This window comes from Pelecanus crispus, chromosome 4 (assembly GCF_030463565.1).
Source record: "Pelecanus crispus isolate bPelCri1 chromosome 4, bPelCri1.pri, whole genome shotgun sequence".
In the NCBI taxonomy this organism is placed as follows: Eukaryota; Metazoa; Chordata; class Aves; order Pelecaniformes; family Pelecanidae; genus Pelecanus; species Pelecanus crispus.
In genome coordinates this window covers 26,632,989-26,651,349 of record NC_134646.1, presented here as the reverse complement: position 1 = coordinate 26,651,349, position 18,361 = coordinate 26,632,989, and the positions used below count along the sequence as shown (strand labels likewise).

Here is an 18,361-nt window from a genome sequence, read left to right as displayed (position 1 = left end):
TCTCCGCTTTGGTTCTTTGTCTAGCTGGTCAGATGGGGTGGGCAGGATGTGCTTTGGGACTGCTGCAGGGATGGCAGAGGAGGCATTGCCCAAAAGGGAAGGGCAAGGTGGTGCAGATCACTGACCTCAGCAAAAGGGTTGTCCTGTCCCTGGGCAAGAGGCCAGACCCAAGGCCTTCATCTTGGTGATGGCAGCAAACAAAAGCCCTGTGCCCACTGGGACCATATCTGCCTTGATACTGACCACCTAGGGCGGTTTGGGGAACCTCCTCTGAAGGAGAGGTTTTCTGCAGGAGATGAGCACCAGTAGCAGTCCTTGTCTTAGTGTGGCCTGCGTCTTTGTGCAGCATCTTTGGCTGGACTTTTGAGATGGAGGAACAGGGATACAATAGGAAACCTGGCAATAACCATCCCAGGAGAAGCATCTTTTGTGGGAAAGGACAGGGAATGTGGGGCCCTTGGTTTGAGCTTGAGATGAGAACCAGCAGCTGTTGCTGAGGTTAGGCAGAGCTGTGGCAGTGGTCTTGGCAGGGGAGGTCATGTCCGCTGGCCTAGATCTGGCTGGGGAGCAGATGAGGAGAGAGGGGCTTGCAGGCTTCCAGCTGTGAACAGGCCTCTTCCTGCTCTTCATCCTTTGATGTTTTCCACCAGACATATAAGAGCTGCTTGTACTGAGGCAGCAAAGCCCCTGAATGTTTATCCAAGGCTGTCATTGGTGGTGAAACTGGAATGGCCAGCAGAGAGAATTGGCAAGAGGGGAGGCAATTGCACGTAGAGCTGTCCTGCCTCTTTTTCCCTCTCCATGAGGCCTTGCCTCTTCCCTTTAAGGGAAAAGAAGCTGGAAACGTGGGAAGGATGGGATTCATGCAATCTTGAGATTCTAGAAGGGGTTAGTGAGGAAAAACAGAAAGATGGAGAGGGTGCAAACTCCTCTGAATTTCCTGAAAGACTGGAAGGAAGTGACACTCAAACTTGGTTGAGGTTGCACCAGGTTGAGATTAAAAGGGACAGTAAAGTACACAAATGCCATGAGTAAGTTAAAGGGGAGGTAGCCCCTTCAACTGGCATGTGTGGCTCTTCTGAACGGCCTTTATATCTATCTGTCTTGTTACTACAGACTCACTAATGCAAACAGAATGAGATCTTTTAGGTGTTTATGGAAGTTTGCTAGCAAAATACTGGCTCTGAGGCCAGATCCTGGCTATGCTTGGGCATGAGAGACTGCAGCAGCTAATAACTAATGCTAAGCTGACCTCCATGCTGCCATCTAGTGTTTCCTCATAGACAGAAGCAACATCCCAAAAAAGAAACTTTGACGCTCCATAATGCTGTATTCAGAACAAATGTAATTTATTCCTGCTGAAATACAATGGTGGACAACACACACGCTGAAGAGAGAGGGAATGGGGAAGAAACATGTGGAGGACCCAGTGCTCAGGGTGAATATTTAGGGAGACACTTTTTCTTTAAAAAATTTGTAACTATTTCATCCAGGAACAGAGGGAGACATCTCCATGGTAAGATAATTATTCAGAACCAGAATTTGTCTTCATTTGTTTCTTACTCTGTGAAATTAATATGGCTGTTTGCAATGTGCAACAATACACAACAAGAGCAAGAATCCAAGCAGAAGATTGTCTTAACTGAGAGAGACCAACATAAGAGGCTTGGCAGGTTCTTCTTGTCTGTCCTTGCTACTCATAAAAAAACACATGGTATGTTTACTTCACAGCCATCAGCTGCTGATCTTTCTTTCAGGTATACATGATGGCTAACAAGAGGTAACAAGTTATCGCTGGGGGCACATGCAAAAGATTTGACTGTTGGCCCTTCAAAGCTTGATCCCTGGCTTTGAGGAGCTGTAACAGGATGCTTTTCTAACTGTTGCACATCCTGGATTCATGCTAGAACTTTAGAACTCTAACCCTAATAATAACAACTCAAGAGTTCATGGGCTGGATGATACAATTACAACAGAGAGCGCATTCTTTTTCCCTAGGCTTCTTTAAGGTGTTTTGAGTCGAAGTCCAAAACAAACACAAAGCATCCAAAACCATTGTTCTCTTTTGGAGACCCTGACTTCTGAGCTTTGCTTCCTGACAATGTGAGCAGGAAAGCTGCCAGGAAGGACTACACAAGTGAAAAATGGCAAAAATCAGCTAATTTAAGAAAACAGACTGCCCAGAGGGAAGGGAAAGCCATAATGAGCAGCCTTTAAAGGGCTCCAGCTGGCATTGTATGAAATCAGGTATGAATTTAGTAATTTGCAGGAAAGTTTTCCCATTTGTAGTAAAATTTTGGTAGCAATAGTACACACATGTATTTGAACATTACGTATACAAACTGACTGTGTATTCTCAGTGCAGTCGTAACGCGGCTTGTTTAGGTGAAGAAGAGTATCAGCACCGCAAAGAACAGAACCAAACTCTTCAGCAGAAAGGACCATGTACTTGTCTGCTTACAAATCACCTCTCAAGTCAAATCATGAAAGTTGTCTCAGGCCCTTAGGTCTTTCAAAGACCTAGTCCGCAGAACAGAAAGTCCTCAGGTGCGTAATGGTAGAGTCCATGTGTCTCATTCATACCATTCCCGTATTTTCACCAAGAGAACATCCCAATCCCACCAAACAGAGCCTGCTGCTGGTTTAAGGCACCATTATTCTTCCTCTGCAGCTGTTGGTACAAAGCTGTAACATCCATGCAGGTACCAAAAGCTTTCTCCTAAACAGAAAGCAGCCTTTCTTTACACTTAGTGGGCTTTGAATTCAGACCCAATAGAGTTGTATGCTCTGAATATAGGGCTTTTATTTTCCAAAGTTCTCATTTAACGCTCATTGCTGTGGAAGGAAGTCACATTCTCTTTCTCTTCTTGTTCTCCCTCCTTCCATCGAGTCATGATGACTCTCAGCAAGGATAAGTGAACTAAAAAAAAGATACGCTTCAGCTCTCTTCCAAAGTGCTCAGGGTATCTGTGGATTAAAAAAGAGCAAGGGACTCATGTTTTACAGCTTCATCTGAGCCCGTCTGAGAACACTGCAGGGCAAAGGCTTAAAAACCAAGAGCACATGTCTGTAAGCAGTCTCTTCGGGATCTGCATCTTCTGCTTGTTTACAAAGTGGCCACAGGCTAGCTGGTGTGGGATACGGGGCCCACAGAGCAATGGCCGTACAGCTCCAAAACCAACCTATTCCCCATCCATCAGGGAAACACTGCCATTAGGGCTCTGGCATTGGGGTTCACCCACTGCTTTTACTCCACGGGGAAGTGGGTGAGGACTTTGTAGATAAGACATGGGCCAAAGCCACAGGAATCAGCACAAAGCTTGTGGGGGACATGCTGTGCTCTCTGCTCTCCAGTCCTCTGCCAACCAGTTTAAGCAGGCCAATATTCTTTTTTAACTCTTTTTCTGTAAATTTTTTTAAGAGAGTTTTTGTGTAAATATTGCAAAAGAAAATGTATTATTTCTTGAGGAACAAATTTCCCCCTGCACCCACACAACTTCATTTCTCTCCCTTCTCCTCTTCCAATGATAAACATGCCAATGGGAAGCTTGCCCAGCTCCAGCATTGGGTGGTGGGTGGATTTATTTTTTTTTAAATCAAAAGGTACAAGTTTGGTAGTTCTTATCTTCTCAGTTCTGGGAACAGAGATTTTGCCCTTTGGGCATGCTAAATAAATAGGAAGGACATCAACTATCGTATGTTGTTTGTCTCATGATTCACTATAACATTTCCCTAGTACCAGGCATGGCCGCCTCCCGAATAAGCAGAGTTAAAACTTTCCTGTAGGTGTCTAAGACCTCTTGGGCAGAAGGCCTTTTGGCCGGGTCCTTCTTCTTACAAGCTGCATGAATGTCAAACAAATGCAGTCGCACAATGTCACTTCCTTCAACGTGGCCCAAGAAAAAATTGGAGACATCCGGGATTTTCCAGATATCTGTTTTCTCATCATAGGGGGGCATGAGGTCATCCTCAAACGGCACCTCTTCTCCATAGGGCCAACGCTGCTCAGGAGCTACAAACTCGCCCCGGAGCTCCCGATGACCGCACTTCACCAGCCTGCCGGCACTCCTGTTCACAAGAGGCAAAGCGTCCAAATCATTCACCAGGATGTGAAAGTCACTTGTTAGGAGATACTGAGAGAGGACCTTGTCCAGGTCATTTGAGTCGCACATCACTAAGGTGCCCAGAGGGCTGCTGTGCAGGTAACGAATGATGCTCACGTAGTCTATAGCAAGCATCAACCTGCGATGCCAGGTGTTCATGCCCTTGTACTTGGGGATGTGGAGAGTTTCATTCAGGCCCCTCAGGGAGCCTAGAGGATGGTACTCGGTGAGGATCGTGAACTGCTCCTCACAGTAGCCAAGGAGCCGAACAACGTGCTTGCTTTGAAGTGCTTTCAGCATCTTCAGTCCATGGAGAAAGTCCTCCTTCAGCTCTGAGTTGGTGAGCTCTGAAAGCACCACTTTGTTTTCCTTCCACTCGGAAAGGAAGGCCTGAGAACACACAAGAGACACGTAAGGCACATGGAGAGCCTTCCACTGACTGCTACCAGCTGCCAGTGACCTCCAAGAGACTGCTTAGCCACAACTGCAAGTTACAGTCACCAGGCACATTCAAGCTTTAAGTAGGGCCATGTGCCTGTCACAGCAAGCCCTGACCAGCGTCGTAATTACATCACAATTTCCCAAGTTTTTTTTGGAATGGGCAATGTAGATGAATTATTTCATACCACCCAACCCAGTCTTACTCTGCCACGATAGTACCACGCTCCACAAGTGCTTCACCGATCTCTGTGATTTTTCTTGTGTAGCTGGATGTCGCTCAGCGTCAGGGAGGTGGCCCAGGGCCCCAGTCATGCTCTCCTGCCTGTTCTGTGCACCTTATCAGTAGCCATATGTCCCTGGATGTCTACCGTAATTAACTGCTGCGAGGATAATTATAACAGCAGTATGGGCATTAATTAGCCAGCAAACACTGAAAACTCCTTATCCACAGGACAGAAGAAAGGAAAGCCAAACTCACCTTTTTCACAGCACCTTCACCAACACACTTGAGTTTCCTGACTTCCCTATTTATGGCTTCGCAGGAGAGCCACGGGGAACAATTCTTCACCGCTCCCAGTTTGAAGTACCCGAAAGAGCAGAGGCCAGGGTCCATTTCGGCGCGTCCCGAAGAGATGTAAAAATTGTTGAGGTACAGGTAGAGAAGGGCATTAAGGAGCAGGACGGCCGCAAGCAGTAACGCCAATGAGATGGACGACACCTCCCTGGGAGGAAACTCCCTCCTAACGAAGTGCGGTTTCTTTTCCATGGCCGTGCCTCCTGCATTCTCCGTGGAAGAGGGAGGCTAAGCAGGGCCCTCTTCCCAGCCCAGGGATTTTTCATTGCAGGCTACATCGTTGCCTCGCAGACACCGCAGTCCTGAGCCTGCAGCCTACGGGAAAGGCCACGCGTGGCAGCGGTGTGTGTTAAAAGCGGTTTCAAGCTCGACGCTCGCCTCGCTGTTCGTCCTCCCGGTTTCCTAGGCAGGGGGGCCCGGGCTGCCGGCCGCCCCGGCCAGGGACGCTTGACCCCGGAAAACACGGCAGCCGCGGGGGGGAAGGACCGACGGCGCTTCCCGGCCCCGCCGCGGCCGCGCTGGGCGGTGGTGGCGGCGGCGCCGCCCCGGGGCGGAGCGCAGCGACATGGCGGCGGCGGCGGGGCTGGTGGCGGCGGCGGCGGCGGCGCTGGGCGCCCTGCTGATGGCCCCCGGCCTCACGCAGCCGCACGGGGAGGGCCCGCCGGAGGGGAGCGGGCCCGGGCCCGGCGGGGGGGCGGCGGCGGCGGCGGCGGAGCGGCGGCCCCCGGGGCGGATGGACCAGGCCCTGCTGCTCGTCCGCAACGAGCTGCCCGCGGAGGGCCTCCGCCTCGCCGCCCTCTCCGGCGCCTGCCACCAGGTGAGCGGAGGGAGCCGCGGAGGGGTTGTGCCGTGTGTGTGTCACCCCCCGGCCTCCGCTTCTGACAGCCCTGCCCCGGCCCTCGGCGGGGCTGCTTGGCTTTTGTGGCGGCTCCCCGGGGCTTCGTTAGGTTGCTTCGCCTTCGGTTTTACCTTCCAGCGGCTCGCCGGGAAACCCCACAGCGGCAGCTGCTCCAGCCCCTGGGCATCTTCCCTTGTCTTCTCCTTCGCCGCTATGCAAAGCAGGACCCCGTTTCACTCTCCTTTGGCACTAATAAGCTCCCTTGACCCTCTTCTTCCACAGTGCTTGTACCAGTTCCTGGCGTTCGTCCCACCGAGCAACGGGAGCCTGAGAAAACCGGGCACGGCGGCAGTAATGGTCGACACCCAGCATCCACTCACCCTTTTGCTAAATGGCTCTGTGGGTGACAGAGAGCTCTGCAAGTACGTGGCCTGGCCCCTGAGAACACCTGGATAGCTCTATCCTATATTTTGGGTTTTTTTTTTCTTGAAGCCATGCACCTATTTATTGCCGGCTCATCACCTCCTTTTTCCTGACTGTTTAGACCTAGAGTTCAGTCTTCCCCCCGCTGCTGTAACTGTGGCGTACGTTGTAATTGCGCTGAAAGGATCTAGGCGCAAGCGGGAGCCAAAATGGGATGCGTTGAGCCAGCGCGTGCAAACACCTGGTTTCTCTTGCGGAGAGGCAGTAGTTCAAAAAGATGGGTGATACAGTAGGCAGTGCATGTATGGTAAAGCATCTGTGTTGGGCTAGGGGAGGGTAATGCTTGGCAAAGGTAGAGCCAGGCAGCTCCTTGCTAGATGATGCTGTTAGGCCAAGTTTTCAGCTTGTCTTTCCTACAAGCATTCAGGCTTACAGCCCCCCGGATGCTGCTGTGGTACTTGAATGTAGTGGTGATGGCTCAGCAAGTTTCGTTTCCTTTATCCTTTGCAGGATTCAGTATCATTTTGGAGAGTTTGGCAATTATTCCCTTGTGGTAAAGACCCTAAGTACAAGCACCAAAACTGTTTCTTGTGACCTAGTCATCAATGAAGGCCCTATCAACAGCTACCTCCGTATGTAATGCTCTCATTTCCCCTTTCATTCTACAACTTGCATGTCTCCCAGCAGAACCAACTTCCTAAAAAGCCTGTGTAGCCACTCAGGCTGTCCTGAAGATGTGTCATGGGCTTGATCCTCTTCCCTCTCAGCATCTTACCTCCTTATGTTTTATACACCCATCTTGAGGCCCTGACCAGGATCAGGTCTCTTCACATGATACACTGTATTGACCACAACTTTTTTGCAGCAGGGATTAGCCCAGTGGTATGTGTCTGGAGGGAGATATTTTCGTAGTTAGTTCCTGTTTCCCTGCATGTTTATGTATGTACACAGAATCCTCCTTCTTCTTCCCTCTGTCTTGCTTCTCTCACAAAATAGGAAACAAGTCATACAGTGTTTGGATTTTTGTTTGTTGTTGTGCTTTTAATTTTAAAGCTCACATCTTGCGTTTTTGTTCATTTTTTTTCCAGGGCTGTTTCAAACTCTCGTCTACATCTTTTCCATTCTTTTCCTTTACATTAGGTTATTCTCCAGTCCTTCCAGTTTTCCAGCTGTAAAGAAAAATTCTCCATGCTTGCAAACTTGGTGTATTACCATCTCCCCATCTTCTTCATGTTGAGGCTGTTTCAAAATCTCTAGTTTCTTCTTTAGAACATATAGCACATAGATTCTTTTCTAATCATTGCCTTATGATGCAGTGCAGTTTTATTTTGCCTTTTTTATGCCAAGATGTGGAGTCACTAGGCTGCACTTTGAAACTAGTGTGCTTTTGTTTTGGGTTGTTTGGGGGTTTTGTTGTGTGATTTTTTTTTTTCTCTGGGACTCAGGCTGGGGATGTGTATTGCATGGAGAAGGTGGTGTGATGATTGGTGGGTTGGGGTTTTTGTCACATTTGTGTCACACTTGGCCAAGCCCAGGCTGCTGAATGGTTTTGTTAGATCATTTACAGAGCTGTATTCTTCTCTCTTTCGTGTAGCTATTCTCTTTGCTTTCCTGGTTTACATGGGGATCCTTGCTATCCTGATTGTTGGGCGCCTTTTTATGAAGTAAGTGAACACTATTGTAATACCCCCTCGCACATGAAGTGGGGCTGCCAGTTTAAATACATGTGTAATAGCGTGGTGGTGCTTCAGAGTCCCACTGTAGCCCTGCTTGCAGATCAGATCCTGTTATCAGGTTGCCATGTACAAGTTAAGCTGTGGTAGCTGTCCATATCATAATAAATACAGTGTGATACGATTTCCCTTAAGGGACATTAGCTTGTGTGTAGAGTAGTTACTGCAGAGCAGCTGACATCTGCTGTGAGCTCGCACACACCCTGCCTCAACCTCCCATGACTTGTTCCTGGGTCTAGCCCTGAAGCAGCAATACAAATCAGTGGGACCTAAGCACATGTAGCATAGGCAGCCTTCCATCCTGTGTACTGAATGATACGAGTCATCCCTGCCTCTAAACAACCCGAGAATAAAGCCCCCGAACCTGAGCTTGTGGCAGTGTTACTACATAGTTGGACTTAACTGAGGCCCCAGGTACTGGCTGACTCTCAGTATTAGGTATGTGAGCTGGGAAATAGGGACTGTCCCAACTTCTGATTTATGCTGCTAAATAGTTGATATTAACATGAAATTGGCTATAAAGTACTTCTTGTTTTGTTTTGTGTTTTAAACTGTTACTAATTTTCAGAATTGATCCAGTCAGAAACTGGGTTTACAAGAAACTGAACCCCAGAGAAACTGATCGTCTGATTAATTCTGTGAGTGACCACAGTATCTTTTATTTACATTCTGTAGTGTTTTCATCTCTGAGGAACACACACTATCCGGACATCTGGGGACTTGCTTATTACTAATCATCTCCCCCTTGTGCATGTTCCCCTTGGCAAATCTTGTATTGATGTCAGACAGGCAATTTTATGTCAATGGAGAGCGCTGGACTGGGTTTCCATGCAAGTGTAGTGGATTCCCAGTAGAGCACTTGCAAGTCTTGAACATACAGCTTTGTGCCCTCTTTAGTTCCCTTGAAGCAAACGTGTTGGTGAAAATACTGTCCCCTTCTGACATAGACAATATAAGGGAAGGGAAGAAATGCCAGCTTTCATGTCTGCTTCCAGCACAGTAGGAATTTTAGCAGGATCTACGCTTAAGTCAAGATTTCTCTGGCAGCCCTAAAGCTGGCATTTCTTTGTGAGCCATGTTTTGTACTAGAATATAGATAGATCATCACAGTCTGGGCTTTACATGTAGGAGATCCAAACCTGTCTAGAATCCAAAAACTTAGGAGCAGAGCTCTGCAGCAATTCTTGTAGTTGTTCATCTCCATAGCTGTGTTACAGCGATGTCTGCTTCTTTATGCTGTCACTGGGGCTGATCAAAGTGATTTAGGGAACTTGATTGGAAAGAAGCCACTTCTGCATTTGAAAGGATTCATTTTCTGCTGGTTTAGCTCTCTAAACAGTGTCTCTGTGGTGTCAGACAAGTACCGATGAGATGAGATGAGATGGGTTGGATCCTGTTTGAGAGTCAGCAACTGGATCTGCTCAGCTCTGTTGTAAAGCAGCACTCACAGTGATGGCAAGTCTGTGGCTGATTTGGACTGGACCCAACTCTCATGAGTCTCAAACACAGGCTCTTTTCACTGCATTGTTGTTTCCACCCTGGTCAAAGGTGGAGTTTGAAGCATCTGCAAATATTATTGCAATATGGTGGAGCCATGAAGGGGTTAGAAGTAGCAAGTGGGGAAACAAAAGGAAGAGGAAGATGGGGAGAACAAAGACAAACACAGTATGTGAAAGTTTGCAGTTTGCTGACCTCTGTTCCCTAGGCAGTTGATGCAGCTGCTGACTTGCCCTTCATGTGTCTGGTTTGTTCCTGAAGGAGCTTGGGTCCCCGAACACAACAGACTCCGTTAGCAGTGATCCCACTGTGCGTTTGTGGAGCACAGTCTCTCGGCAGCGGCTGCGTTCCCTGGACACGTTCCGAGGGTGAGCATAAGACCTTGCTCAAAAGCAACTCTTCCAAGGGGAATGAGATTTTTCCAATGGCGGTTTGACAGTATATGGAAATATATAGCAGCTGGACAGTTCAAGGGGGTCTGTTTTACTTGGAAGATAATCAAGGTTTTAATTCTTGGATTTTCCGGAACACTTTGCAGTTGATCTAGTTTGAGGAAACATTAAAGTTGTGGCAGAGGGTGGAAAAGAACAACATAATGTTCAGTGCGAAAACACTACGTGAAGGAGCTTACTTTGGTTCACCGCCACCCATGATCTTTGAAACGCTGCTTCCTGGTTGGCAAAGCTGGAAACCTTGCACATACTCTTGCTTTAAAAATAAAATAAACTAGATCTCACAGTTAGAAATGTTTTAATGGGGGTAAACATTAACTGTGTGTTCATATATGTGTATTTCATCGGCATGTGATACTTTGTGTGTGTTTTTGCTGTTGTCTTTTTAGGCTCTCTCTTATAATTATGGTGTTTGTTAACTACGGAGGAGGAAAATACTGGTTCTTCAAACATGAGAGTTGGAATGGTAAAATACAATTGCAACAGTTAATCTGGGTTTTAACTGCAGCAGTATCTAGATGTGGTTAGCATTGCAGCTGCTGCAGCGAGCTGTTGCTCAGCTAAGGCTGAGACGCTGTGCCAGTTCACCTCAGCAACCCTGGCCTCTTGGGTTAATGAGCAGAGCAGGGTATAGTCCTGCTTGTCACACAGTGATGGGATGGTTTCAGATCACAATCTGTGTGTAACCTTTTCATTTCTGACACAGGTTTGTATCTTTAAACTTTTCTGTGTTGTTTAATGACCACAGTCAAGCCAATGGTGCTCAATGCTGTACAAACGTAATGCCTTGATTGGCAAGCTGATGGGGAAGGGGTCGGGCGTCGTGCTGCCCTAGTGGGGAATAGCAAGGATCCCATCCCTGAAATCTTTCCCAGGACACACCAATCGGTTCTGACCCTATTTTTGAAGAATGATAAAAGCAGTGAAGATGATTAGTTCTTTGTAAGTTTTGTTTATAATGTGGTTTAGATTTTGGGGCATCAAATAATTGCAAGCAGCCTGCAATTCCTCTGGAAACTCAACAATAGTGTTGTTAAAATTTAGGGAGGGTTCAAGGTAAATAATGTGTTCTTTCATATTTCTCTGTAGGATTAACAGTGGCAGATCTGGTGTTTCCATGGTAAGTCTTCCTGAAGAATAGTTCTTGTGTCAAGTGATTCTTTATGTTAAGGGTTGCAAGGAGAGCATTGTGTACACCTTGCCTCCATGTGGAAATGTATTTGGAGGGGTGAATTTGTGTTAAATGGCTGATAGGAATCTGCCCCTCCAGATAATAGCATCATCCTTATGAACTAGGAGAAGAGCTAAGTGCTTTTGGCCGCCCCACATCCTCCTTCCACCCCCCACACAACATCAGTGGGAAGCCCAGGGTTATCCTGCCAGTGGAAGTGCAGTATCCCTGAGAGCTCATTGCTACGTTACTGTGTTGAAGGTGGTCAATCTGGCAAGATTCAAAGCTGGACTGCTGTGTATCCAGAGATAAAATACCCAAGGGAATTTTGGATTAAGCTAATCTCTCTATAACCAGAGAATGGTTTTATGGGGAAGCAATTATCCCATCTGCCCCTAGCATGCTTCTCTAAAATACACACCGATTGTGATTACTCTCGGAGATGGGAGCTGGACTTGGACTGTGAACCTAATCTAGAGGGAAGGAGTGGGCCAGTTCTGAATTTGAATCATAGATTTGCAGCTTGTGTTTTATTGCTCTGAAGATGTTCATTTAATTTTGAGTAATGGAAATTTTTGGTGGCAAATGATCTTAGAGGTCCTTTCCAACCTTAATGATTCTATTCTAGTTTTACTTTCATTAAAAATAATCCAGCCACCAAGCCAGGAAACATGAAATTAATTATTACTCTATCCTTAATTGTTTTAGTGGTGGACTTGGTAGTGTTAGGTCAATGGTTGGACTTGATGGTCTTTTCCATCAAGGTCTTTTCCAACCTAAACGATTCTATGATTCTATGATTCTGTATGTATTGCTGCAAGAAGACCACAATGCATTTACTTCCCTGAACTTTACTGCCTCAACTTACCACTGAAAGAGGTGGAAAGGTCCCATAGTGCAAGCTCAGTTGTCTGGGAATTCTTAGCAATCCACGGAAATAAAGTTGTCCAAATTCACTCAATGCATGCATTTCTGTTGGGCCAATGCAGGCTACTCTGTTAGCTTTAGCGTTTACTGTCACGCACATGAGAAATGGAGCTGACATATCTCATCACATGCCTGCTCTGTTCTCCAGGTTTGTGTTCATCATGGGGACATCGATATCGCTGTCACTGAGCAACATGCTGAGGTGGGGAAGTTCCAAGTGGAAGGTGCTCGGGAAAATCCTTTGGAGAAGTTTTCTGCTAATCCTGCTGGGAATCATAGTTGTGAATCCCAATTACTGCCTTGGACCACGTGAGTGGAACTTGCTGTCTTCCTTGTATTTCTGCAACTGTTGTTCCTGCCTCCTTGGCTGGGCTGTTGAGAAAACAGTGTCAGCCTTACTGTACTGCTGTACTGACCAGTTGCATGGGGGCAGTTTGATGGTATCCTGTAGAGTGCTGTTCAGTTCTGCACTGATGCAATTCTCTCTGTTTGACCCCCCTGCCAACTGCTGTTTTCATCTCAGTGGTAACTTTCCCAGGGTGATGATTTACAGAAAGTGAGGTGGCAGAGTGGAGGTGTCCCTTGTACCTGCAGGTGCAGTGGGTCTCAGCTCTCCCTGGAGAAGGGTAGCTTTCATATTTACAAAAGAGCCCATGTCTGCTCCTCTTCCACATTGCTTCATGTTTTTTCAGTGTCCTGGGATAATCTGCGTATTCCTGGGGTGCTCCAGAGGCTGGGATTCACATACCTGGTGGTTGCTGCTCTAGAACTCCTGTTTACAAGAGCTGGGGCTGAGAGTGGGACCTTGGTGAGTGGGGAGATGGCAAGTGGTGCTGGAGCAGGGTTTGGGAGGTTTTGCTCTTGTTGGGCACAAAGAACACATGAGAAATGATGAGAAAACATGTAGCATCTTATCTGATGTGTAGTGCAGTGTGACCTGGCAGAAATTCTGGGGACATGCACCCTTCAGAGTCCCGGTCTGCATTTTATCACATGTATAAAATGTTTGCTGTATTTGAGGATTTCACTGCTCCATTCAGATGGGGCTTAGAAGCAGGCATTCCCAGGCACTTTTGATGACTTTCCACTGCCAAGGGACCCCAGGGACAGGCATCTCTGTGCTGAGTCCTGTGGCCTGTGTTTTGTCCAGTTAATTTTGGCAGTGTTTTTTCACAGCAGGGGAAAGTAATACTGCTTTTTGGCCTTTCTGGAGTCTGTTTTCCCAAAAGGCTTTTGTTCTACTCATGAATCAAAATTCCTTTTGACATTTTCCAAGCTAAAAAACATTGTGGGCTTTTGTTTTGGTTTGTTTCTCCCCCTCCCCCAAGTAACTAAGTATCTGGAAATTGTTTGTGAAGATGAAAGGTCTGTTGGTAGAACCCCGGTTTGTAATGACAACAGCTCCCTCTTACATCTGGGGGACTGCCTGCCAGAAAGTACAGGATGTCCCCAAGGGCATGGTTTTTACTTGCCAGCTAATACCCGCCCCCTCCATCTCATGCAGGAGACACTATGTCCTGCTCTGCAGGATATTCTCCCCTACTGGCCACAGTGGATTTTCATTCTGATGTTAGAAGTGATTTGGCTCTGCCTGACCTTTTTGTTACCAGTGCCAGGTTGTCCCAGGTAAGACGGTGTACTCAGACTACTTTCTATGGGGCATCAGATTGTTTTTCTTCTACTGAGTAGAAAATACATTTTATTAGCCATAGGGAAAGAATGAAGAAGAGAGCTTTTAGGCCAGCGGGGTTAAGGGAAGCATTCATCATGTGAAAAAACTTTCTTTACTTTGTTACTGAAGTACCAGGTGTGATAAAGGTGACAACATTGTTCCTTTCTATCTAAAGAAGAGGATTAGAATCTCCTAGAGGGCTGTGTACAGCGATATATGATCATCGCAATGTCATCCCTGTCTCTCTCTTTGCCCCTTTAGGGGGTCAGCACCTGCAGAGCAAGTGGAGCAGCCGGCTGGGTAGCCAGGGCTGAACTGAAGCATTGCTTTAGGCTCCTGATACTGCCTGTCCCCTCATGACCCAGCTGCTCATGGCATTGCGATGATCAGAACAGGGTGGCCACCGGCCAGCTGTCATGTAGGACCTGTGTTTCACTGTGTGCTTCTGGCCAGGGAAAACATGGAGCATTTAGTGTGCTGGGCCAGTGGGCCAGCTACCATTCGGGTGGAGTGTACCAACACTGTGTGCCGTAACCTGTTTGCTTCTGTCCTAAGGGGCTATCTTGGTCCTGGGGGCATTGGAGACTTTGGAAGTTATCCCAACTGCACTGGAGGAGCGGCTGGTTACATTGATCGTTTACTTCTTGGAGAAAAGCATATATATCAGCATCCCTCTTCAAGTGTAAGTGGCTTTTGGTTCGCAGTGTGAAGCCACAGGCGAGCACTGAACATCGCTGTCAGGAGGGGCTTGGGAATGATACATGCAGGGGGATGGAAGAGAAAGGAGATTGGTTGCTCAGGTGCCCTCTAAACACCTGTTTTCTCTCTAAGGTGATTTACCAAACAACGATGCCATATGATCCTGAAGGGATCCTGGGAACCATAAATACCATTTTTATGGCATTTCTGGGACTGCAGGTACTGCTTTTCTTTCTGGCTGTGTGCTATAATGGGAAGATCTGAAGCCATCTTGGAAGTGGGGAGGCAACTTGGTTTTTTTATTTAAGGCTGAGACTGGTTCTAACAAAACCTTTTGCAGAGCAATGCTTTCAGGCTGACTTAGCCTGAGGTGAGTGTCAGAGAAGTGGAATCTGACCTGGCAGTAGTTTGCATTAGATAAACCAAGACTTTGTCTCAGTTTTTGTAAGGGATGGACACAAGAAGTTTGCAAAATATCCACCCAGAAACTTACTTTGCTTGTTTTAAGGTTGGGCTTATGCTGGGAGTAGGCTGGCTCTGCATGTTGGAAAATAGGGCCAAGAGGTGCATAGACTTCACAGTTTCATTTTAAACATATGGTTTTAAAGGTCACGGCTCTAAATGTTCCCTGTTGCTAATTTTCCACTTGACATGCAGTGTTAGCTGTCTTGCATAGGTGCTATGGGTATGCTCACTTTCCCAGACACGAGGGAGGTGAGGTTCACGTGTGTTACGAACATCGAAAGCTCACAGCTCACCACCGTGTTTAAAATGGGATATCATGATGCTTTTTGATGCAGCTCTAGTCAGTCATTGCTGCTTTTCTGTCTGTGCAGCAGCTGTTAACCAAACTGAAGCTCTTGTGCTGGGAAAGGAATGTTACCGCATGTAGCACTGCGTAAAAATTGACCGGGAATCTCAGCAGGGCAGAGCTTGGAACAGAAGTGTGACACTGAGGAATAAGTCATCAGGACACATTTCTTAGTGGTGCGTGAAAAGGAGCACATGCTCCGAGCAGGCCAGGGTGCGACGTGGCACTGTGGAGAAGCTGTTGGGGCTGGCTGGGGAGCTGACGTGGCGTTGTTCCTTTGTGCAGTCCTTGCTGAGGGAGATGGAGCTCGAGTCATGTTGTGTTAACCTAAGAAAGTTGCTTGTCCCCTTCCTCAGCGTTAACGTAGTAAGGAAGGAAGAAAAGGTTCACCTCTGTTGCTGAGTGGGTTGCATTTACCTATTTTCCCCATGTGTGTCCATTCTTTGCAAAGAGTTCCCATTCTGAGCCTTTCAGCCACTTGGTTGATATAAATCCTATTCGTGTCCTGTCTTAGCATAGGTAGCCGGTGGCAAATACATCTGGCTCTCGAAATGTAGTTACATTTATGGGCATTAATTCATTTTGTGCGTTCTTTTTATATTAGGCAGGAAAAATTATCTTGTTCTACAAAGACCAGCACAAACAAATTATGAGTCGGTTCTTCATATGGAGCATAGTAATGGTAAGTCAGATAGTTATATAGCTCTTTAATAGACATGTATTTTTATGCAACGCAAACTTAGTATTTCTGAAACATGTTGCAGTGGTTATATAAACTTTAGCAACCTTCTATTTCAGGGAATTATTTCTGCTATCCTGACAAAATGTTCTAAAGACGAAGGGTTTATTCCCATAAACAAGAACTTATGGTAAGCAAAGAGATACAACTTTTAGTACAATTTTGTTAAAGTACTGTTTCACCTTGGAGAATATTTTACCTTTCTTATACTGAGATCTGTCTGTATCACATCGTTCTCTAAATAATCTTTCTACTGAAAATGTGTGTAGGTCAATATCATATGTGACAACCATGAGCTGCTTTGCCTTCATCCTCTTATTGCTGATATATTACCTTGTGGATGTCAAGAGACTGTGGTCGGGGGCTCCATTTTTCTACCCAGGTCAGTAATATCATGGCAGGAAACGTATTCCTTCCAATTCTTTCTGCGCTGATACTATCCTTTTACGTTTTCTGCACTTCCCTTGTCTTTAAAAGAGTCGGGATTTAGAGTGAGGTAACCTGAAGGATGCCAGAATGATTAACTTGAGCTGAATCTTTGCGTAGAACTGGGACACTCGAGACCAGATATTTAGGAGAGAGGGACTGTCAGGTCGTTAAATGAGGGCTGGAAGCTGCCATTGCCAAATGAGCGTTCTTAGTTTGGTCTCGAGTTAAGGTCCCAGGGAACAGCTGCCTAGTACCAAGCAAAATACCACAGCTGGTTCGTAGTTGATTTTGGAAAGGACTGCTGAGACTTGGGTAATCTAATGGGAAACTCAAAGGCCGGTCAGCAGAGTCATACCACTTCTGAAGATGTGGAAGACAAAATCCCCTGGGCAGCTCTGTCTCTGTGTTTTTAGATAAGCCTGTCTCCCAAAGCATCCCACTGTGGTTTTAACCACACTGGGCTCTCAACAAACATCTGAGTACAGAATGTCAACCCACAGCAGAGGGAACCTTTCAGCAGCTTTGGTGTCTGGTGTCTGGACAGGAAGATGGGTAGGGTGCCAGCATGGTATCGCATGTCCTACCAGAAATCCCAGAGCTTTGAAGGGCAGTCAGCATTTGTTTGTAAAGGCAATAGATCTGACCAAATAGGTTGGCATTTGGCCTCCCTAAAGACAATAACTGTCATTATTCTCCTTTTCAATAAAATTGCAGGGCACTGGTTTGGTTGTATTTTCAATTTAGCATATAGGTTGTCTGTATGTCTCTTCAATTAACATTTTGGGGGAGAGAACCCCTCAGACTGTATTTGAAAAGACGTGTGCAGCATCTTTGGAGCAAGTAACATCAGCTGTTGTGATTAGCTGTTGTCTCGGTGCCACTCTATTTCATAGCCTGGCATGTCTCTCTCTGCTTACTCCGAAGCAAGCTCATACCTGCTCTTTCCGATGGTATGACCTGTGCTTACTTTCAGGAATGAACTCAATCCTGGTCTACATTGGACATGAAGTGTTTGAAAACTATTTCCCTTTTAAGTGGAAGATGCAAGACAGTCAATCTCACGCAGAGCATCTGACTCAAAACCTCACTGCGACAACTCTTTGGGTCATAATATCATATTTACTTTACAGGAGAAGGATATTCTGGAAAATCTGATAGAGGTGTCAAGGTGTAGCAGACCTAGATTCCGATGGGGCAAGTGCATAAGGTGGATTAGCCTGAAATATTGCCACTTGGGCTAGGCTATATTACTTAAAAGGGATACTAGTTCAAGTTTACAGTGCCATGGAAGTTGTCATCAAGACTTTTATGTGACTTAAGGGACAGCATTTTCTTGTTTAGCAAAAAACTTACTAGTTTGCTGCAGTTGCTCTCTTTCTGTTTTCTGTATTTTGTAAATATTTTACTGATCTCCGCCTTGGTATAGAGAAACTGAACATACTGCAACAGTTGGGCAGTCAAAGACAGCCTGACGGTGCTTACGAAAGGAACTGCAAGGGATCTGGGTGGTGACTGCAAGGGGTTATCAGAATGGGACCATGGTAACAGTCATTGCATCTGACGAGACACCCCCTAACTCAGGTGGTCTGGGGTTTGTATATACCCTTGGCACCTGCCGCATGCCTGTGCCACTCTGGCTACTGGCACACATTTAACTCGGCCATCTTTTTGACTTGGGAGCACTGGCAGCATCCTCAGCCCTGCACTTGGGTCGGCGGTGCAGTGACTGCCTCGGAAAGCTCAGGGGCACTTGTGTGCTACAGCATGCTGTGCAAAATGGTGACTCAACTGATCATTCTTCATTGTGTTCTTCCAGTATGGTCTTGGATCAAAACCTTAGGTTTAGGATCCT

General features: G+C 46.6%; 2 protein-coding genes across 2 annotated transcripts; one reads left to right on the top strand and one right to left on the bottom strand.

Annotated features, from left to right (window-relative positions):
• Positions 1–3,672: 3,672 nt before the first annotated feature.
• Positions 3,673–5,337, bottom strand: POMK (protein O-mannose kinase). The gene is made up of 2 exons (XM_009491336.2): positions 5,023–5,337; positions 3,673–4,493 (listed from the first exon to the last, which is right to left on the bottom strand). Exons 1-2 carry the CDS (start codon positions 5,308–5,310, stop codon positions 3,720–3,722), a joined length of 1,062 nt encoding a protein of 353 aa, XP_009489611.2. The 5' UTR covers positions 5,311–5,337; the 3' UTR covers positions 3,673–3,719.
• A 346-nt stretch (positions 5,338–5,683) lies between these two features.
• On the top strand, positions 5,684–17,664 carry HGSNAT (heparan-alpha-glucosaminide N-acetyltransferase). Its single transcript, XM_075709109.1, has 17 exons — positions 5,684–5,935; positions 6,239–6,378; positions 6,890–7,011; positions 7,974–8,043; positions 8,681–8,750; positions 9,871–9,977; positions 10,451–10,527; positions 11,151–11,181; positions 12,308–12,468; positions 12,852–12,967; positions 13,664–13,785; positions 14,387–14,513; positions 14,663–14,749; positions 15,946–16,023; positions 16,140–16,210; positions 16,350–16,462; positions 17,483–17,664. The coding sequence occupies exons 1-17, from the start codon at positions 5,684–5,686 to the stop codon at positions 17,662–17,664; spliced, it is 1,926 nt and encodes a 641-aa protein (XP_075565224.1).
• The last annotated feature ends 697 nt before the right edge of the window (positions 17,665–18,361 follow it).

Bases quoted from the DNA above. Each gene is read 5' to 3' on its own strand.
- POMK (XM_009491336.2), bottom strand. From the start codon at position 5,310: ATGGAAAAGAAACCGCACTTCGTTAGGAGGGAGTTTCCTCCCAGGGAG. The intron at 4,494-5,022 runs GTGAGTTTGGCT...GTGTGTTCTCAG, and splicing joins GTGAAGGTGCTGTGAAAAAG to GCCTTCCTTTCCGAGTGGAA.
- HGSNAT (XM_075709109.1), top strand. From the start codon at position 5,684: ATGGCGGCGGCGGCGGGGCTGGTGGCGGCGGCGGCGGCGGCGCTGGGC. The intron at 14,750-15,945 runs GTACTGCTTTTC...TTTTTATATTAG, and splicing joins TGGCATTTCTGGGACTGCAG to GCAGGAAAAATTATCTTGTT. The intron at 16,024-16,139 runs GTAAGTCAGATA...CTTCTATTTCAG, and splicing joins TCATATGGAGCATAGTAATG to GGAATTATTTCTGCTATCCT.